The 22,187-nt window shown below is 41.0% G+C and overlaps 1 protein-coding gene and 1 long non-coding RNA gene across 9 annotated transcripts in view; one reads left to right on the top strand and one right to left on the bottom strand.

The window, feature by feature from the left end:
- The first annotated feature begins 115 nt into the window (after window positions 1-115).
- Window positions 116-20,985, top strand: LOC135298947 (uncharacterized). Of its 3 annotated transcripts, XR_010360994.1 has the most exons (11): window positions 116-300; window positions 3,459-3,571; window positions 4,831-4,993; window positions 5,811-5,889; window positions 7,116-7,287; window positions 7,735-7,860; window positions 13,574-13,800; window positions 14,486-14,628; window positions 15,156-15,265; window positions 16,200-16,420; window positions 20,195-20,985. It is a non-coding gene; the product is annotated as an uncharacterized LOC135298947 (long non-coding RNA). The 3 variants fall into 3 exon arrangements; XR_010360995.1 differs by lacking the exons at window positions 116-300; window positions 3,459-3,571; window positions 4,831-4,993; ... (1 more) ...; window positions 7,116-7,287; window positions 20,195-20,985 and adding an exon at window positions 7,324-7,492 and having other exon boundaries at window positions 16,200-16,900; XR_010360996.1 differs by lacking the exons at window positions 116-300; window positions 3,459-3,571; window positions 4,831-4,993; ... (1 more) ...; window positions 7,116-7,287; window positions 20,195-20,985 and adding an exon at window positions 7,342-7,360 and having other exon boundaries at window positions 16,200-16,900.
- Window positions 17,037-22,187, bottom strand: part of NPNT (nephronectin) — a 47,197-nt gene continuing 42,046 nt past the window's right edge. For all 6 annotated transcript variants that reach the window (XM_064417141.1, XM_064417143.1, XM_064417142.1 and 3 more), the window contains 2 exons: window positions 20,326-20,582; window positions 17,037-18,934 (listed from right to left, as the gene is read on the bottom strand). In XM_064417141.1, coding sequence (XP_064273211.1) covers window positions 18,839-18,934; window positions 20,326-20,582 — 353 coding nt within the window. In that variant the 3' untranslated portion in view covers window positions 17,037-18,838. The remainder of the gene's footprint in view (window positions 18,935-20,325; window positions 20,583-22,187) is intronic.

Raw genomic sequence — 22,187 nt, 5'->3', positions numbered from 1 at the left:
AGGATAAAAATTATCTCATTAACTCTTGGCGAGGAGGCGGTGTGCAGCCAGAATGCTCAGCCAGTGCTCAGCATGGTCTTTGTCACATACTGCAGTTTGTAATTGCTGATTGCTTTTTGGCTGATGTTAAAAGCCTGCCCAGAGTGCAAAACAGTAAGTAATCATCCTCCCCCACCTCCAGTCTCATTCAGTGAGAGCTTCACAGAAGAGGCAGGCGAGTCTGGCTGAAAGAAAAGCTCGTAACCTTTGGTCATGTCAAACTCTCCAGAACTATAAATTAAATTCCAGAAGAATCATGCTGTAAGTACATTTTGTGTATGAATGCACACATACTTAATGCATTTTAGAAGTGTTTTTTTTCCCCTCCCTCTTCTATTTTTTTGCCAGCTATTTCAGTGCCAGGGCTTTGGGGGACTCTTTTGGATGTTTTTTTTAATATTCATCAAGGAGCTTGGGAAGCCATGCGATTTCTCATACATAAGTGCATCCACCATAGGGTTGTTCTTTTTTGCAGTCAAGAAGTAACAATTATTGAAGCATATTTTTGGAATACTTAGAAGAAAAACAGTATTTGAACCAAAAGCCATTATTTATTGTAGCTTTTACAAGTGACATACTAAGGAAGTTGAAGTTACATTGCTGTCATCAAAGTGATTAAATTTTGGAAAGCTCATGTCAGTGAAAACAAAGGAGTGTGCAGAAGACAGAGATGCTAAGTAGAATAGATATTCTACTCAAATTTGTCTATTGCTCAATGAAATTCATTCAGTAAATGCTCAGTCTCTAAACCTGGTTCTTTCTTAGGCCTGTCCTGCATGCTCCCAGTTTTAATTTGTATGTGAACATAGATTGTCATTTCCTGCCTACTTCCCCTGCTTCATTTTCCAGCTACATGGAACAACCTTCATTTTTATAGGTAAGAACAAGAATTTGGGGACCAGTTTCCCAAAGAGGGCAAGTCTGGGAAACTAGACTGCCTGGTCGCCAGGTTGTTGTTGAGTTGACTCGTGCTCATGATTCCTGGGTTGCTGACATATGTGAAACAGCAGAGCTGTGAAGGGAGAGAGCCTTGCTGGTGCTGACAGATTGGCTCACACTGGAGGAACTTGTGGCAGGATTTGATTTGCTGGAGGCTGGAATTCACATGTGTGCTGTAGGTGGCACATATGTTCTGTTTTGACAGAATCAGTGTGTGGGAAGCTCTTTGTACTTGCAGGCTGCATTATCAAGGTACAATGATTTATGATGATACATGGAGGGATCATTTGAACTGTAAAGGTTTTCTCTGGGGAAATCTCAGATAGCAAGGTAAATTAATGCTTTCTGTGGAGATTAATTATACAAAATTATGCTTAATTAAAAGGAATATTTTACTGTAGCTTAATCAAAAAATCCAGTCTTCAGTCTCCAAGTGGGCCTCTTTAGATATCAGTAGAGCTGGAAATACTGGCAGTGGGACTTACAGTCAGGTATTACTGGAAGAGTTTGAACTTCAGACGCATTCAGAGGGGAAAGAAGGGCTATGGAAAATCAGGAGACCTGCAAAGTCAAATAAAATGTTTGTATAGGCATTTAGAATGTACTGTCAGCATGCAAGGGTTTTTTACCATTAAAAAAGAGCAGAAACTCTACTCTTTCTTCAGTATTCAGGGTACTTCCAGGTAACAGACAGCTCCCCACATTCTGTCTGTTAACCACAGACAGCATGGGAGCAACTTAGTGTGTACAGAGAACAAAGGGAATAATGTCAAGTGTTGCTGAACTAATTTGTTATCCAGAAACTCTCAACTAGTGCAAGTCTGGAATGCATCCGTTCCCCCCAGTATTGCGCCTGTGTAATTATTTGTTTAAGAGGTATTCTTGTGTTTACTGCCTTTCCTGAAGCTAGTGTTTGCTTTGCAGAGCCCCTCAGGTAGGTCTGACCTCTTTGGGAAGTCTAAGGGCCAGTCATGCATAAATGAGGGACACGTCTCATTAGTGAGCCAACAGTTCAGGTTCTCGAAGGCATTCAAAGCATGACATGCAGAACACTTCATGCCAAAGAAAAGATTATCAGATATACATTTTCATGTACATTTTCATTTCATTTTCATGCCCATGTCTCATGGGCAGTTCAGTGTCCTGTGGCATACTCATGACATAAGGGTACCCTGAGAAATGTGCAGTTTAAAATGTAGCAGAAATGAGCATTATAGAATGGAGCAGATTCTCTCTTTGGATTTCTTTGCCCCCTTTTTCAGCTGTCAGCTATGTCAGTTGTTATTCAACAGAAGTAGCACTGATGTTGATTGTGTTGGTTTTTCATGCCCAGGGTTTTTGGGTTTAGCCAACTTTTATATCCTACTGTTTCCTTTAATGTCTTTAGGATTTGTACACAACTATGGAGCAAGACTTCAGTGTCTTCCAGTGGCAGTCATTCAGCTTGAAGCTGAAAGACTGGGTCTTAACTATAATCCTGAAGGATGGAAAAAAGAATGGAAAGTATCCATTTTTCCCTGTGACAGATTCTGTTTTGTGCCAGCCAGTTATTGTCTCTTCTCTTTATATCACTTCCAAGGGTATAAATGTTGTTTTCACTCAGCCTGTGATCATGCCAATTTCTTTACAGTTAAAATTGCACACAGGAAATCTGACATTAATGTAGCAAGCTGAATATCATGATTAGAGTAATAGCTTAGCTGCCCAAACAGTGGAGTAAATCTGATAGTCCTACTTAGCAAAGATTCCCAGAAAAATGTATTTTTAGCTGGGGACCAAGCTGGGCACTCTTCTTGTTAAAAGCATTGGTCAAGAGCAGTAATGTAGATTTGGACACAGAAGAAGAAAGTAAAATGAAGCAATCCAGGCTGGGTATTTGCTGGATGTGTCTCATACCCTGTGTCTTTTATTAGGATTCTTGGTGAGTAAGAAACAATTACTTTTAGGAAGAAAACTTTGAATCTGTTCTGCCCCTGGATAAATACTAAGGCAATACTGAAGCTTATCGTAAATAACATTGTTTTGGCCAGAAGCTTCCATATTGAAGTGCAGGAGGAAACTTGATTTTGTGCTCCAGTGTTTGATTTGTTGTCTTTCCAGATCCTTAACACAGTGATAGAAGTCATGTTTGTTCTGCATGTCTTCTCTGTGCTGTTAGGGCTTGATTTTCTGTCATTGCTTTGATATGCTGCTGTTCCTGCAATGAATTCTCCTATTGTTACCTCTCTTTTTGTTTTCTGCGGTTATTATTTTTGCCATTTCGAGGTGCATGCTTTCATGGCATTTCCTGGATGCGTTTCAGAGAGTGTATCCAAGTGCAAATCAGTGGGATGATATGATAATCTGGCATTTGACAGCACAATTTTGCCAGAGTTGTGTGTGAAATTTTACCAGACTGGGCATTAAAGAGGAATGTTTAATGTTGCAGATTGCTGGCTTTAGTGTGGTGTTTATCCTGGCTGACTCAGGGGCTGTTTCAGTTCTCAGGTGTCCACGTGCAATTCTGCAAACAGGTATCCTCCAGAACAGGAGTCCCCCTGGAGCACCTTCCCTCAAGGCTCAGGGATGAAAGCTGTAGACAAAGCATAGCTCTGTAAGTAGCAGTGCTAACTGCTGTTAACCTGAATTTATGGGAGGAAGATTTTACTTGTGTTCACTAGGTATCCAAGGTGTTAACCCTCTTCCCTTTTCATGCTGCAGAAGGAATCCTGTAGGTGTATTTTAAAAAGAACCATGTCTGAAGTCTGTTGGACAGGGTTTTTTTGTAATCTGAGAACATTGTAAGGCAATTTCAGAAAGCAACAACCTTTCTAAAGCAGTTTGGGGGATGAGACTGTGCCACTGAGCTGAGTAAATGTATGAGGTAGAGAGGGTGTTGTTCACTGTGTGCCATAAAGGGGACTGATGGCCCGCAGGGTGTATCAGTGGCAGCTTTGGGATGAGCTCATATATTCAAAGGAGAGAAGCTGGGAAACTGCATAAAACGACTGACAGGCTTTTAAATCGCCTTTGTCTGTGTTAAAAACATTCTTAATTAAATTAGCGTTGTCCTAATGAGCGACTGCAGCGCTGTCTCAGGGAGCAGCCGTGCTGCCGCTGGCGAGGGGCATCAGTGTCAAATGAGGTGTGGGTGGGAGAGAGCTGGTGCTGGCCACCTGATTTTCCGAAAAAGAAAACAACTGATTTGCTCAGCTTCAGTTGGGCATTAGGGTGGCAGCACGATGATAAATACATTTCCTTTGCACTTTTGCCATTACTTACTTATGGAAAAATACACTCTGCTTTTAGCAAGGAGGCAGTGTAGGGCAGAATTATGCAAAAGCAAAATTGAGTTCAATTTGACTGAAAGACAGGATATAGTGGTTTAATCAAATGGAGAGCTTTTCTGTCAGAGATTGAGTTACTCCACACTAGAAAATACCTGTACTTGTTTTATTTTTTAATCTTTGACATGGGTGGTTGAGAAGTGGAGCTCTATCCAGCTGTGTCACTGCTGTGTCAGATTCATGGTTTCAGTTTCATTTAAGAATTGCCTCCTGCTTCTTTAAAATATACTTGTTTCCATGTTTGTTGTTTTCTGGGCTGTTGTTTTCTCTTGAAAAACAAATTGTCAAAACTGGCAACTTTTCATAATTTATGAAATGTTTTCTGTGTAGGATATAACTTCCCCATTAAATGTTTTTTACTTCCCCATGAAATGTTTTTAAGGAAATAGCCTTCATCAATTACAGCAGAGCAGGAAAAACTGCATCTCTCTTTAAACTGAAAGAGTCAAAGTGGACACCAGCTCTATGAACTCAGGGAAGAGCTCTCTTAAAACTGGAAAAATGTGTCTGGTTTATCTTTTGCCAGAAATCTCTTCAAAAGACTGCCAAGTGTACATACTCAAGGGAGGGGGAAATGCTGTAACCTCCTCTGTGATGTTGAGTTAACAGCCTGATGCCCTGCCATTGCACTGCCCTTGTCTGCTGGAGGTGTGGAATAAATCTTTGAGCAGAAGAATGGAAATTAACAGGTGATAAATTTATTTTGGCACAGATGAGTTGTGTTATTCAGAGGAGGAAAATTGCAGGCATAATGCATTCAGGAAATATAGTGAAGCATATTTAGATGTCAGCATCTCTGACAAGTTTCAATAGCTCATACTGTTACTGAAAATCAAAAAGGGCAAGTTTTTCCTAAACTGTCTGGAGGTTTGTTGGACACATTGGGGTCAGGACTCAGAGTTAACTAGATTTAATTAGTCTGTTCTAGCTTGGTAGTGCAGACAGCAATAGCTCTACTGACAGTGAAATGCTGCAGATTGACACAAACTGTACAGGTAGAGTCCAACAAAGAAAAACTCACATCATCTTTTCATGCATGTGCTGGTGTAAAGTTCCTGCTTTGGGTTAACAGATTATTCCTATGAATGACTCCTCTTTCATTATGAACTTAATTGGATAACCAAGATGTTTTGAGGAATATGTAGACCTCTAAATTATACACATCTTTTTGCCAAGTGAAATGTATGGTAGTTACATTTCAGAGAACATCATTGCACTTTGTCAGGCCACATGTTCATTCCAGGTCAAACACTAAGAAAACTGTGAAAACTTATGGGTTCCTTTGGAGAAAAGATAATTCAATGTGGTCCAGACCTTCACTGGCAAAATGATAACAACAATAAGTATTGAAAATATTGATAATAAAGATATATCAATTTTTAAAGGGGAAAAAGTGATTTTTAAGGAAGATATTCAGGGGGAGAGAATTCTTAAAATTAATCTCTTTCTGTTTTGGGGGTAACTGATGGTGTTTCTCTTAACTTCCCCAATCCCCCTTCTCCTCAGTTCCAGGCACTTAAGTTTTCATGGAAGACGTTGGTGTAACAGCTCTTGTTCAGCTAAACCTTTGCTCGCAGTAATTCCTGTAAGAAATATTGATTTCTTTTGTCTACTGCTGTGAGTCAAAGTATCTCAGATGTACAGAGGATCCCTTCTTTTCTGTATCAGAGAGAGTAGCTGAAGAAAAATCTTGCTTGCATTCTGAAATCTGACATAATTTAGCATGTGAATGTTGGATGTCATGTTTCCCCACATATTAAATGGCAATCCTGAGGTACTTAAGAGACCTCCCACTAGGCTGTGAGGGGGGAGAGTATTTATCTTGCATATTGACCTTGGCAGGGCCTAAAGTGAAACACTTACACTCAGGAGAAAAACAATTTTATAATGCTGAACAAAAAGAGCTTCAGGTGCTGTTAGCAGGCTATGCTGAATTCATCTGAGTGAGGTTTCCTTTGGATGGTGGCACTGTACCAGTCAGGACAGTATTGCAAGAGCCAAGTTTTGGTTTTTTTTTTTAAATAATCTTTTCACACAAAAAATACCCTAAAGAAGAGACGAGATGAGAAGACTATTTTGGGGCTTTTGTCTGTTAAAGAAAATAGCATAATAGGTGGGATTCCCCTGAAAAAAATACTCCTTGTTTATATGGCATCTCGTGTATGGTCTCTCATGGATCACAATGGCACAGTATAAAATTATTAATTTTTGTGGCATCACCTGTTTGGGCACTACTGACTTTCCAAAAGCAATGTTTCTCTCAGAGTGGCACAGGATTTTGTCCATCAATTCTTTAGTTGTTTTCTAGCCTGAGAACCCAACGCTTTCCCTCCTGCCACTTTGTGGCATCACTTTTGCATCAGCAAAAAGGCAGTGTGAAATGCACCCTGACCCACAGCTGGACACTTGGCATTCAGAGCATGCTGATGCCAACAGTGATGAATTGCATGGGAGAAGAGCAGCCTGGAGGCATTGCTAGGAGGCAGTCATTGCTAGGGCTGCTGTCAGCCTCTGGCACGGGATCAAAATATCCCAGAGCTGTCATGCAGGAAGCCTGGTTGCCTGGCTACTCATTGCACAGTCTGTAAGCCTCTGTTATTTTATACAGTAGGGTCGGTGATACAGTTTAGTTCTCTTTTTTTTTCTTTTTCTTTTTTTTTTTCTGTTTAATATAAAATGTCATTGTGTAGTGGAAATCTGGGACATGTAGAATTTTCCCAGCAAAGAGACAGAGCACTGATTGTGGTGGTTTACCATGATGTGGATGTTATTTATAATTTATTTCTTGATCATGTGTTCTTCTCTTTGTAGCAGTCCCTGCATATGAGAGCAGCATCAACAGTGGCAAAGTGAGCAAGAAGTTTGACTAACCACGAGAGATCAAAGGAGACTCAGGACTCAAGTTTGGCCATGTGATTAAGGCACAACCTGAACTGAACAAAGACATTTTGGGTAGTTTCCAAGAGGAGGAGCTTCAAATTAGGTAAAACAAACCTTCTGGCTGAAGGTCAGGAAAAGTACTGCAGCGTGATCCCTCCATCCTCTGTTTACATCAGGTACCTGCAGGTGCCAGCTCTGCCCTGTGGTGCCAGGCACAGAAAAGGGGATCACTGGGGCTTTCAAAGCACACCAGGCAAGGCACAGGGCAGATACTGTTTTGGAGGAGTTCTGCAGGAGAGAGAGGATAGGTAGGATGTGCTGTTAAGGCCATGCAAACTTTGCTTTCTGTGATTTTTGGCTTAGAGCACAGTGGGTGTGTGTACGCACTCCACATGGTGTTTTTAACTAGCTCATGTTATGTTTCATTGAACCCTTTTTAAATGTCAGGAGACTGAAAGCTTTTGTTATAACAAGCAGAGCCTGACAAACTGCTGAGGATTTGCACCTGTGAAATGGGGAGAACCTGGCACTAAGGGAAGTATTTCCTTAGGTAGTGCCTGCTGCCCTAGAAACCCCTAGGGAGAGGTTTGGGAGGTCCTTCTTTCCAGCACTGACCAGCCTTGGCAATACTTCTCAAGTGACCCTTCTTACATGTGTTACCTGGATGCGTAAATAGGTATATATTTTTTCATATATATACTCATAAAATATATGCCTTGTTCTCCATATATAAATAAATATGTGGTATTGGAATTGACTGCCTGCTAGAGGCATGTTCAATTTGTTAGCTGTTGCACTTCACTGTAGCTTCTTCAGGGGAGGTTGAAAGTTGATTTTATTTTATTGTTTAATTTCCAATGTCATTGAGAACAAATAAAGAGCCTAAAAATGTAGACAAGTCCTGGATTTATTGCAAGAAATAGTGACTGGAAGGAAAAAATTATTACTTTTTTTTTCCATTGAATTTGGCTCTTTTTCATTGAAGTCTTTTTTCCTGTTTGCCTTCTTAAACTAGGTAAAAATTGTTGATAACCTTTTGTTTGTTGTTTTCTAGGTAGAAGTTGTTGATAACCTTTTGCTTGTTGTTTTCTCATCCAGTAATTATTAACATTTGGCTTTAGGGAGCTCTGGAACCCACCACCCTTTTTTCCCCTTAACTTTGACATGGAAGAAACAAAGTAAATTCTGTGATTCTGACATACATGAGAATTTAACATAATTTCTGACTAAATTAATGATACTGGAATTCATGGGCCAGAATATCAGCTGGTGACCAAACAGCATGGTTTGAACTGAAACCTTCATTACTGATTTGCTGCCAGCTGAGTTGCTGTGACTGTGCTTTCCTAGAGCAGCAGCAACACCCAGCTTTAGTTGTGCTGTCTCTGCAGTGTGAGCTCCAGGAGGGAGGTGACATGGGTGGGCTGTACTGACGGGTGAAGCTCTGACCTGCAAGTATCTCACGGTGTCCTGTGCTCATCACCTCCCTAGGACAGAGGTGGGGACGCTGAGTAGGGGGAAAAGAGCATTAATGTGCAAAGGAAAAATTCTGAATTTCAAGATCTGCCATTACTGGTTGTGGGAGTCACTGTGTGTCTGTAAGTTGGGTTTTGATTAAAAAGAGGCTTTTGTCTAAGGGTGTGCTGGCAGTAGTAAGGGGAGTGTGACAAGATGCAAACCAGAGCCATGAGGGGCTGCCCCAGAGCCTGCCACGTCTTGTGGCCTCACAAGCATTGCTGAGGGCAGCAGCAAGAGTGACACATGGCTGCAGACTTGCTCTGGCAGGTAGAGAACATGGCAAGAGGCAATCCCTTCTCCATAAGGGCATGTTGTGCTGCCTTTTCTCTTGCCTCAGGCAGCAAAAAGCTGATTTCAGCATTAGGAGATGGCCAGAAGGCTGGAACATGTAAAAGGATGGGAAAAAAGAAATGGGGTCAGGAGCTGGGACTGAAAGGTTGATTGCTTGGGAGTGCTCTCCCCCAGCATGGTCCATGGGCAGGCAGAAATAAATTGTGGGTATGAATAGAAAATGGATGCTTACTGAGGAGTTTAATTGAGGGTTCAGACGATGAAATCAGGAAAAAGAGATATTTGTCCTAATTTTAATCTTTGTTTATATTTACATAGACTTAGAAAAAATGTTCTGCATTTTATACCGGAGAACAAATACAGAGGAGAGAGAACAGCTAAGTGCTCTGTGTCTCTGCCTGCTATTTTAATGAGAGCTCCTCATGCTGATATGGGTTTGTATCATCATTTGCTGAGGATTCTGTGCTTTTTAAAATTACTAGCTAGGTCACAAACTCATTTTACCTGTCATCTCCTGGATGAAGAAAACAGTATGATTGTTGACATGATTGCTAAATGGCTGATATTGGTAGCCCTTAGTCAATTTAAAATAATCTTACTTTTTTAGGGTATTGAGAGTGTTATTACATGGATGGGCTACAGTTCTTCTCTTGGGTTTGGTTCACTGGTTTTGTTTGTTGAAACACTGGCAAAAGATACAAGTTTTTATTTTCTTTCTTTAGTATGCAGAAAGCCCAAGTTGCAACATTCAGGACACGGACTTTTTGAAAATGTGATGGAGTCTTAGGGCAGGAACTAAGTTGGTTTCCTGCCAGATCTGAGCTGCTGCCTGCGGAAAATAAGCAATAGAGGAAAGGCTGCAAAGGGAATAATTTTTTTTCTTTTGACAGCTGGCTAATCTATCTGAATTTGGAAGGTCATAGTCAGAAGGCACAGAAGGGGTAATAATAGCCAAGTGTGTTTTAGAGAATGCCCTGCTGCTTTACAGCTATTAGAAAAATACCACAGGAATGAATTTTAAAAATAGCTCAGCATTACAGGCACAAGGGGTGTGACTGTGGCTGCAGGAAAACGTTCTAGCTTCTTTTTTCCTAAAGTCAAAAAAATCCTGTTTGCTTAATATTTATCTCGAGAAGTAAATTGGCCTCTCGTGCCAGAGAAAACAGTGTTTGGGTTCAGCAAGTCCTGAGGCAAAGAAACTTTATTATTGTTTGGGCAGGATCTGGGAAATGCTGCCAGGTGCAGTGCTTGATACCTAACTTGAATGTTCCTTGTAGATGGGGAGGCCTAAACTTGAAAGTACGCAGCTGAGGAGAAGGGCTTTGATAGCCTGTTTTTCATCAACAGCTTGAGACCACAGCAGCAGAGAGAGCTGGAAGATGGAGAGAAAAAAGTTGAGGGATGGAATAAACTGGAGAGCAAAATGCTTTTGGAGAAACTCTGAAGGCTTTGTGAGGAGAAGGAGGAAGAGGAAAAGTTAGTGTAGGGGGCGTGAGATACAGAAGGTGGGGAGATGTACCCCCACACAATGTGCTGTGGTGGGCACATACAGCTCCAAGCTCACACACACATTTACCACAGGCAAGATGAGAAACACTCCAGCTCTGAGTTCACAGCCCTGGCTGCTTGATCAAAGACTTGGTCGTGCTGGGAAGCAGCAGCAGTGCCCACTCACCTGCTGGCACTGCAGGGTACCCTCAGCACCCCCAGCTCCTGGGGCTGCCCTGGCTCTGGGGCAGGACAGGTTGATGGGCTGAAGGTGGAGGTGCTTCATGGACTGCCCAACTGGGAGGGCTCAGAGGCACATGGGAATTCTTCCAGTTTGGTTTGTAGAGACTTGGTTTGAATCTGCTCACACCTGGAGGCTCCAGACCCACTGAAGCTGGGACAGAGATGGCAGGGTTGGGTCCTGCTGAGAGCCAGAGCCTCAGCTGGGGTCGGCAGCGAGCAGCACAACCTCTCCACCAGCCCAAAGGGTTCAAGAGACTGGGACTGGAGTAGGCAGCTTGAGGAGGCATTTTACAGCTGAGTGTTCAAGTCTATACAATTGCTGGCTGCTTTGCTGAAGAGCTTTTGATAGCTGCTGTGGGCTACACCAGAAGCTCTGCAGCAAAGTAGTAGTGTTCTGAAATGTGAGGCTGCAAGAGCTTTCCTTTTGTCTTGTCCTCACGCTGTCCTGGTTTGTGTTGGTGCAAATGCAGTGTTTAAAAGTCTTCAAATGTTGGTAGCTTTGTTTAATTGAAGAATCTACTCTGGAGCCCTTACAGTGGTCTGCACATGAGATAGGAATGACATGTTGTATCTAGGTAGGAAGAAAACCAGCTTGGTGCATGGTAGAATGTGATAGGGAAGGGAGGGATGTTGCATTTCAATTCTTTGTCATGGGCAAAAGAGATTGTTCATTTTCAGATACAGGAGAAATAGGATTTTAAACAATATTTCTTACTTTGAGTAAAAGCTCCATTTACAGCATCTACTTTGAACTGCTGTCAGTTTCTGGAGAGCATGCAGTGAGTTTCCCAATGATTTGGCAAGGGACAGGGACCTGTTAAAAATTAACTAGAAGCTGAGATAAATCACATACAAATAGCTCAGGGACCATGGTGAATTCATCAGTGTCTGATGTACTTGCTTGTCTCATGGCTGCCCAAGTTCCTTTGTAATATGTTTTGGGTTTCTCGACTCTGAGATGACCTGTTCAGCAGTTCCTTCAGGAGACAATGTCGGATGCATTTCTTTGAGCAGCATTTTAATGTCTCACCTGACTCTGGTGGTGAAAAAGGGATGAGTGAAAAGGATCCAGGCTTCTGGAAGTCAAAGACCTGTTAAAGTTTCTCCCTTTCAATAATGCTGGATAACAGAAGCATTTAATTGTGCTACTGCTTTGAACTAGCTGCTGTTGCAAGTTAGGCTGGCTGACCTGAGTCTCTGTGGCTGAGTGTCAAGAGGACAGAGTGTGGCAGGAGAATTTGTGAGTTCAAGTGAATGGCATTTACCTACTTTGAGTGCTCCATATGAGCATTTTCTCACTTCTCTTATCTGTCATGTGGGTGAGTTTACTCACCTTTCTTACAGCAGTATGAAAAAGGGTGTGTAGAGGTGCACGGACAAGATTTCTACTCATCCCTGGAATGTGTTCAGGGAGCTCATAAGCAGCCTGACCCCCTCAATTGAAAGGCTGGTGGGCAAGGCTTGAGACCACTGGAGAAGCCTGCCAGCTCTGTGCAGTTCCCTTATGAGTGCAAGAGGTTTCTCTTCTCCAAAGGGAGCTGTTGCCACTGAAACATGAAGCAGGGGCTGTATGTATTGAGTGTCAGGACAGAGCCATCATTCCAAGGATATTTTTAATAGCAAGGTTTGAAAATCCCCCTCACATAACATTTTGCATGCCGCAGGATTACCTTGTAGTTACTGTTGGCAGTCTCACATGATTTGGAGATGCTGTGTTCCCAGGCTGCTCCAGGCACACTGGCTGTTGGAAAACTCACAAGTCTTTTTCAGTTCAGGGCCAGAAATGGAGTCCAGTTGTGTACTGCTGAGTGCAAATTGCAGGATTTCTTGCATTCCCCATTTGTGCCTCCTGTAGTTTAAAGCGTAGCTCCTTCTTGAAGTGTCACAGTTCCAATCTGTCTGCTGCATCCTCAGGGTATTTTCTTATTTGGGGGAGTTTGTGTGGTTTGTTACCTGCAGACTTGAACCCACTTGCAGAACATGGGATTTCAGCTGGAGCAGCAAGTGCACAGGCTGGTATGGAATGGGTCTCCTCTGGTGAGGCTCTCTCTTTAGGGAGGAAGCAAATTTCCATATCAGTGAGGGAAAAGTTTCTTACCTTCATTAGGACACGTGAAAGTTTGAATTTGCCCAGTGTTTTTTTAGTAGCCTAGCTGATACCTCTGACAAAACCTGAGAGGAAAATGAAGAGAGTTCCACACATTAGGGCCCACCTGGTCCCAGGCAACCACAGAGGGGGACAGTCATCGTCTGTGTTTGCTGCAATGCCAAGCACACTCTCTGTAAAAAGTGGTACCCTGGGAGGGGATGTCTGAGTGAAAGATGAAGAACAGTGTTATGAAGAACTTTGTGAGAGGCTGTGGGCTGGAGCTCTGTGGCCAAGCTGTAGCTGGATCCTTACAATTCCCACCTAGCTCTCTGACTGCCAATGTGATCTGATCAAAGGCCACATGGTGATGAAGACATTCCTTGAGGCACCATGTCCTTTCTCTGCCTCTTTTTTGTATTAACATGGTATTTCTTCAAGCCAGTCACATATCTTTATTTGGCAAGCAAATTACTCCAAAAAAAACTGGCAGAGCAGTTCACAGTGAATTTCACAGTGAGTGTGCCAGTGCTGTTTGCTAATACACAGATGAGCTGCCAGAATGCCACGGTCTTCTCACCCCCCACAAAACTGCCTGATATACCTTGAAAGTAATTAAACATCACTCAGTTCAAAGAGACAACCTTCAGTAATAGAGCTCACCTAACTGTAATATCTTTAAAATCAGGACAGAACCAGTGGCATATGGCAGGAGAGTGACTGAATTGCTCACAGCTTAATGAACTCTCTAACTATGCAATAGGGGTTCCTGGTTCCTGTGTGAATTGATGTGCACCATATAGTTGTGGACTTCGTTACTAGTGAGCATTCCAGTGGCTTCAAACCCTGTGTATTCGTTGATGGCTAAAGGTATCCCCTAGACTATTAGCAAGAATCATGCACATTTCAGAGAGAGCACTCAGCATTGGAACATGGAAACTTTGAAGAGCTCCAACAACTTTGGTCCTCCCACTGATCCAGGAAACTGAGGTAAGATGCCAACATTCTTTGAACCAACTCAGAACTTCAGGGATGGACATCAAAGTGTCTCTCTTGGACAACCCTCTGAATACTCTTAATCAAATTTCTTGCCCTATTTTTCTAATTTAAAATGTTAACGGGCACTGCTCACTACTTATTTGCATTTAGCTCTCTACTTATATTGTGCTGGATGTCAGGATGGTTTTTGCTGAGGATTCTGGTGGTGTCATCGCCAGCTGAGGTGGCATGGATTGCATGAGCTCCCAAATGAGGAACTCTTGCTTTGTGCTATACTTGAACCCAAGTATAAGGGGTGTGAGAATCAAAGTCAATTTTCTTTGGAAGGCTTTTCTCCTGTTCTTTGCAGTTCAAAGACGCTGGTACTGGAGTGTATGCGTGCCACAGTAATCCTACTTCATACATAAGGAATTCTGTCTTGAACCATTCTGATAGAGGAAAAAAGTCTGCTGAGTCCACTTCTATAATTTTTTTTTACCTAAAATGTGGGCAGCACAAAAGGCAAGAGAAAAGGTGATGTGGTCCCCTGTTTCTGCTAGGGCACTGTGGGTATCAAAACAGTGATGGTGTCTTCCTGAAATTCCTTGAGAGTGTCAATCTCAAATTTTAGCACTGGTGTTGCACACAAATGCAGCAAAATTATTCTCTGAGTACACACTATACTTTGTCTTTACAGGTGTTTGGCAAACTCAAAATGAATATATCAAGAGTATATTGGATATATGAGTCTGAAACGAGAACATGGGCTGCTGAAATGCACAGCAAGTTAAAACCTGGGAGAAAAGTGTGACAGATGACTATTCCTGGCCTGAAGAGAAGGTAAAAATTCAAAGTATTAAGTTTAAAAAATGACTGGGAAAGTGCTGTAGTAACTCATGGTCAGAGGAAAGCAGGATTTGGCTGTGTCACAGAGAGAAGCATCCTTATCCTGTGTGCCAGGTGGATCTTGGCTTACTTGCTCAAAAACTGAATACAGGTTTGGAAGAGGTCACATAAGTGCACAATGAGAATTGGTAAGGGAAGAGCTACTAGAATGTCATTTGATTCATTTTGGACTTACAATCCTGAAAATTTAGATGGGGCTGGTTTCTGAAATCTAGAGGTGGTTCAGTCTGTACTGTTGAAAACTTCTTTATGCTCCCTGGTGGTCTTTGGTCTGTTGGCATTTTAAACAAACGAAGCATTACAGACATTCCAAATGCATTTCCTCATGTGTCCCTAGGTCTGCTTGATGCAGGAGGTGGGGTCTGAGAAAGGAATCTCCTCAAGCTTTGAAAGTTAATGCAGTGATCTTTCAAATCATTACTGAAACTCACCACTAAAATGTTTTGCATTTCTTTCTAAAGTTGCAGGTTTACACCAATGCATTGTTCAACTTTTTTCATTTTTAATTTATGTGGAAAATCTGAAGTCATAAAATGCTGTGTGACTACAGGATGTCAGGATAAAACAGCAGGTAAGAAAGTGTTTTAAACACCAGAAAAACTTCAATAATTTGCTGTTTGAGAGATTGATCTATATAAGCAAAAATTTGCATAGTATTTAACTGGACCTCTCTTACTAATTAATAACTCTGTATGTGTAACCTTCACAATTAAAATTTTAAACACTTTTAGTTTCTTGTTGCGAATTTATAAAGGCAGATTGAACAGCTTTCAAGGTAAGTGTCACAAAAAAATGCATTGCTAAAATCGAGAGACTTTGGATCAAGCTCTCTTTCTGATAAATACTGTGCTACATTTGTAAGGAGAAATAACTTCTAATGGGGTGAATAGAGAGATCCCTGGCACGTGGGTTGGAGGCAGCTGCTACTGTGGCAGCTTTTCTCCAGCAGAACAGAGCAGGATGATGAAGGCTGCTGGCATAAATGTTCCTCTCTTTAGGGTTACCTTCTTATGACTGCCTGAGTCTTATGAGGGCACTTATTGTAATCTCCAGCTATGGTAAAACAAATGTTGACCTCCAAGTCTCAGGTAACTTGAAGGAAACCTAGGGAAGCTTTTATTCAGAATGAATTGGCTTCATTAAATCACTCACTGGTGATTTAATGTCATGGCTCTGATGAGAGAATGGAATCTGTACAGAATGGAATCTAGAACTAAAAAATCTTGTCTTGGTCCCTTCCATTCTGCTGATTTTGATGTCAGCAAATTCATAAATGCATGCTGCCGCTGGTCCCAGTACCTGTCATTTATAAAGAATCATATTTTCATTCTCTTTGGGGAAAAGAGTTAACATATCTTTTAAGAACATTCAGTTATAAACTGGCAAGAGGTTAATAATTTGATAATTTTTTTTCATGTTAATTTATTGTAATTTCTACTGCTTGCTTAAGTATCTAAGCAGGAATTTCTGTTACCTGTTTACTAAATCCAAAACTATAATCTCAGTTTATAGAGATTATAAAGGACCTCAGACCATATTTTCATCCCTTTCTTGAGGCTTGTATGGAAAGGGCAGTCCTAGCTGAGATGTATGGCTGGAGGGAGCTGCTGGAGAGCAAGAACTGGAGAAGGATCCTCACAACAGAACCTCTGAGTGACCTCACCTTGTCTACCCCAAACATGAAGAGAAGGCAGCACACAGAGTCATAGCACCACCAGCTTTGGAGGTGAGTGACTTACAGCCACAGCAGCTCCCCCAGAGCTCAAAACCACTGCTGAACTCCTGTCTGGTCCTGCAGCTGTCACAAGTCCATGTTTTATTGTAGCAATGAAACGCATCCATAAAACACAGACCTGAATCCTCCCCTGTCACCTGAGTACTTATTGCTACCTTCTCAATTAATCCAGATTCTGGGTTCTAGGGACCATTTGTAAAAACAGCAAAAAACTCTGACAGGTCTTCCATTTTAACCAGGGAATCTTAATCTCAGAAACCTGTAGTAATACAACAAACCAGACTAAAATGTGTTAATCCATTATTCCTTGGCATCTAACAGCAGTTTGTGCTGGGTGAATCAAGAGTGAGGAATTATGGTAGCTGCTCCTTCTTGTAAAACAGACATCTAATATTGCAGAAGCTCTTAAATTACCTTTGAGACTAAAATTGCCATTCTTCCTTCTGAATAATAAATATAGTGCTCTCTTCATATTATTGTGAAATGTATTTTGATTTTTAAAACTGGTAAATAAGAGCTCTTTCACTCTGGGATTGTCATCTTTTGTTTCATTTCACTGCAATGAAAATTGAAACTTTCTATCTAGAAATGAAAACAAGATTCCCAGTTAGTAGCAAGTAACAGTCTCTTTTACTGATTACTTTAAAATAAGGACAAAGTATTTCAACTATTCACAGATATTTCTGACATATCACAAAATAACATAGGAGAAAAAGATCATAATCATATTCAAAGCAAAATAGTTTAAAATTTAATGTTTACAAACACATTTCTTTTTTCCTTTTCAAAATACTTGCTGATACAGTTTTGCAGGAGACTTTCTGTTTGATCACATGCATTTCTGCTCTACACAACATGTTTTGTCCTAGGGGATGAATGGGAAAAAATATTTTCAGACTTGTAGTTTGTCAGGAACAGGGATTTGGAATATGACCTCAAATTTGTGTCTGTGAACTTGGTACAAGACTGAACATGCCATGCAGCTGACATTTATTTTACACTGAATTAAGTATTCAAAAGAACTGAGGACGACTTCTTATAGATGTATTTTTTGAATCCTTAAGGCTGCACTAACAACATCTTACCAATCTCTTCTCGTTTTCTTAAATGTTACAATTACTTTGTCAATTTTAGAATGGCTAGCAGTGATGATGATGCCCACTTAAAAGATTTCAAACCAAACAGAAGAATTCCCTGGGAAACTGCACAGCACATGCATGATACATAACTATAAAATTAGTCCAAAGTTTTGATAAATACTCAGTTCCCACTAGAGCTAATAGTTGTTCTAAAGAATAAAATGCTTATTATATACAGAAGTTTGGGCAGAGTATGGACATTTGCCAAAGAGCACTGGAGGCATTTCTGAAGGGTTTGTACAGTGTTAACACAGCTGCCCTTGTTCCTTGTGCCACCTGTGGGAAGGGATCATTCCTGGCAGGGTCAGTGGGCTCAACCTTACAAGATCTAAGTTCAGCTTCTCCTGACTGCTTCAGCTGAACCAGGAGCTTCTTGCAGGGTTCAGAGCCCTTTAGGGCTTGCTTGTGAGCTCGATGCAAACTTGTGGAGCATTTTCAGATGCCAGTTTCCATCAGGTGAGCCTTTGGTCTTTTGCCTTCATGACGTTACAACACGAAAAACTGCACCAACAGTTTTCAATGAGCACCATTAACTGACTTTGATAATTTGGCATGACCAGCAGTATTGAAGAAGATGCTGAACTCCTGTCTTGTACAAAAACAGAGTACAGCTGCCAATTACCCTGCAACTACAGTCTGTAAATACTAAAAAACATAAATATGTTAACCATACACATATACACAAAACACAACAGTAGCAATATTACAGGATGCAATGCCTACTCTCTCTAACTGGTTTTGGTTAATACAGATGCAACAGCAAAATAAATGCTATTTCATATATGAAAAACCTTTCTTCAATGGTCAGTGGCAGTAAGCCAGAGCTCAGGTCCAGACTTTCATTAATCCAATGTGACTCACACTAATTAATTAATGAAAGATAGCAGTGTGGGATGACAATGGCTGTCAGTTAACACAAACTTAGAGATGGAGGTTTCTTTTGCTACCATTGGTAAGTAATTCTCCCTTTTTCACCAGTGCTCTTTCCATGAGCACTCACCAGACTTAACAGGAAACAAAGTTATAACATACAATATATGATTTAGGGGTAAGGATTAATAGAAAGAACCAGCCTGAGATTGGATTTCCTCAATCCTGGGAGGTGCTTTCCATGTATTTAAGTGAAATTTCCATGAGATTGCACTTAGCAAACAACTAAGAATTTGCTGCTCTCCCACTTTTTCTTCTTTTTCATGCAGTTCTGTTTCAAAGTTTTGTGGGAATTGCATGAGAAGGGCAAGAGGAGATGACTGCTGGTCCACTGTCTTGGCTAATGCTCTCCAGAGCAGCGTCCTCTCCTCAAGACCACATCATCTAGTCCAATATCCCCAGTTCTTCCTTTCCCTTTCTCACCTCTGAAAATAACCTAGAAAGAGAAATAGAACAATTTGAGCAGGGGATGAAAAAAAAATTACACAAGAGAAAAGTGTGATGAATTATTCTAGTCTTCATTCAAATTCTCCTCAGGTTTCCAGTAGGCCCCTCCAAAATCACTAACATTTAGTTGCTTTTGGGTTTTAATTAGCTAGAAAAGAAAACTTCCACATTTCTTCCTGATTTCTCTTTGGCAGAGGCCTTCCCTGCTTGCTTAAGAGGGTAAGTATCTGATCTTTGGATAAGTGTCCCAATGGTTCAGGTCAGCAGCTCTGGCTGCCCATGCTGCAGCTACTGTCAGGGGGTCAGGAGAGGCAAGGGACAGTGCAAAGGGGGACTGCCAGAGGTGAGAAATTTAGGGGGAAAAAAGGGTAAGAATATAGCAGATACATTGTTCATCTGTTACAAATGTCCTCATTCTCAGTCCAACACTCACAGCTAACAAAGTCAGATGTCTTTGCTATTGTTGCTGAAGTAAATTTTCTAGAAAATTATCTGCAGTAATTACAGCCTTCATATTCATTTTAGAGCTAGATACTGTGTATGTCTCGTAGCCTGCTCCCATCATGAACATTATATGTGTGAGCTTTTCAGAGCACCTGATATTTAAGTCAGAGTAAAACAGGTCCTGAAATACCAAGCCACTTTTTCAGATCTGAAATAAAAACTACCTTCAGAGGTTGAAAAATAACATTGAGCTTTTGACACTGGTTTAATCACACAATGTTTCTAAATTTTTCAGATATGAAAAGATTCTCCATGGCACTTCAGGCAGCTTCTTTTGTTGCACTAAACCATTTTGTGTTATGGGCATTGTTAGGTCATCATTCACCTCCTCAGCCTGATCCGCTGCAGGCATGCTAAAGACACAAAACCATATGTGACTGCACATGTGATCTCCCTGCATCACCAAAAATTACTACTTTTCAGTATCTTTGCCCTGGCTTAGCCAGTTACTAAAGCAAAGGGGATAATTCTTCCTATTTCATGGCACTGTATTATTCAAAGCATTACTCATAAGGAATCTTGACACAGGCATTTTTTTGAATTCTCTATAGAGTATGCCTCTGTCCATGAGGCTGTTCTTTCCCTAGGTGGTGATTCCCTTAAAATGGGCTGTACCAGGTAGCTCAGGAAATGACAGAGCAGCCTATACTACAAGTATATTTCTATAGCTGGGATTTCTTTTTTTGTATGCATAAAACTAATTTTTAAAAATGCACAATAACTCTCCTCTGTATTGTGATTCCAGTGGCAGAGATGAAAGCAGTAAAACAGAGTGAAACTGAGCCCATGAGATGAACACTGCAGCGCTGCACCATTTAAGCATCCCCAGCTTTTTCGTGCAAAAACCCAAACAGCAGCACAAGCATCAGCACTTACACTCTTGATGCCTGCTCCTGGTAAGGTGAGGTGTGTCTGTCTCCAGCCATGGCCACCGTTTCTCCCCCAGACAGCTGGGCCGTGAGCACCACTCCTCCTCACAAAGACCTGCAGGGCACCCGAATGCAGCCCGGGCACCTTATGCCTGAAGGACAGGCACAAATCTCCAGCCTGAGCCACGTGGCCCAACGGCAGGATGAGATGTGCTGCTCTTCCTTCTTTCCCTTTGGGATCGGAGATGGTGAGGTACTGGCCCCCTGCAGTGGAAAAAGCAGTTAGTTGGGGTTTGTTTGGTGACAAGAGTTGTTAAAAATAAATAAAGATAAAACAAGGTCCAGAAAGTGTAAAATAAGGCACAAAGAACCAGAACTAATACATTTGCCTCCTACAGGGTAAGACTGACAGTGCTGCTCTTCTCTATACATTACTACCAGGCTGGGTGTTGCCCATCTAATTTCTTTTTAGCAAAGCAAACACTACTTCCCTCTCCAAAACTGAAACCTCGTGTATTCTGTCATTTCTGACAACCCCTTTGTCACTGAATGACTTTAAACCCACAGTAACATTAAAGCACTGTGCGAATTCATGCACCTTTCAAGCTGCAATGTTTTGCTGTTGGATAGATAACAGAGACCAGAATAAATGCTATCATGTAATTGAGCTATGGCTCTGTCCCTTTCCTTTTGTTTGGGAACTGTGTTAACAGGGTAAATCTCAAAGCACATCCATTTGCAACCCTGATAGCCTCTTTTATTTAACTGTAATTTAAACTCTTAATCTGGATTAGAGAAAGCAAGAAGCAGTAATGATTTCCACATGGCTGTTAACCCCAAATTCTAACAGCAGGAAGTTGTCAGTGAACATCCATACTCAATTCAAAACCCTGTTATTGTCTCTTATCATGTATGAAGTAAAGGTGCCTTCCAGAAAACACTCAGAACATGAGAAGCTAAGGATCTCAGGTATCCACTAAACCTAGAAAGAAAAAAGGCACCTTTCACACTGACACTCAGAACTAAACTAAATGAGATTTCACATCTTGGAGAAAAGCCAGACCTGTCTGAGTTGTTTGCACTTTTCATTAAAACTTTTGCAAGGTGGGGGAAATCTTTAAAATCTAAAATTACCAAAGGGAAAAGGTTCAAAAAAATCTTATCTTACACTGAATCTAAGAGTATTTTTCTTTATGCAATCAGATTTTACATATTTTTAAACTAAAAAATGCCACGTCTACCTTAAATTCATTAAGAAAGTGGCATTTTTAGGCTCCTTATTTAAAACCAAAAATTTAGAAATATTGGGGGTTTGTAATATTGTTGACATACACAGTTAAACAGGATAGAAAAATATTTTTTATAGTGTCCCTGCTACTACTCAAACAGAGCATTATTTTTTGAAAGCTTCTCTTTGAAAGTCACAATGCTTTCCCTTGAAAGGCTGTAAAATTTAATTACAATGTACCACGGCTTGTCACACACTTAAAAGGAAAGCCAACCTTTGTCTCCAATTTACTACTTCTACATAACTTTTTAAGTCCTTTAGTCTGAATGAGATTTAACAAAGCAAAGTATTATGCTGCTGTCTGGGCCCCTAGATCAGCATTTAGCCATGAACTGGGATCCATTTGTCCAAGGATCTCTTAAAGTCTTTTGGTGGGAATTTTCTCAGGGAGTTGGATTTTTTCTTTTTTCCTCTTTTTTTTTTTTAATGCAATGCTATTTCAGCAAGGTCACTAATTGCTAAAACAAGCATAACAGAGTTTAAATAACTGTACCTGTTTGCTGAAGATACAATTATACCACTATGAAAGTACTGACTTATGAAGTGCATCGTTTTCAGATAGTTCCTGTGGCTGAATCCAA

This window comes from Passer domesticus, chromosome 4, assembly GCF_036417665.1.
Source record: "Passer domesticus isolate bPasDom1 chromosome 4, bPasDom1.hap1, whole genome shotgun sequence".
Taxonomy (NCBI): Eukaryota; Metazoa; Chordata; class Aves; order Passeriformes; family Passeridae; genus Passer; species Passer domesticus.
This window is presented reverse-complemented; position numbering and strand designations above follow the sequence as displayed.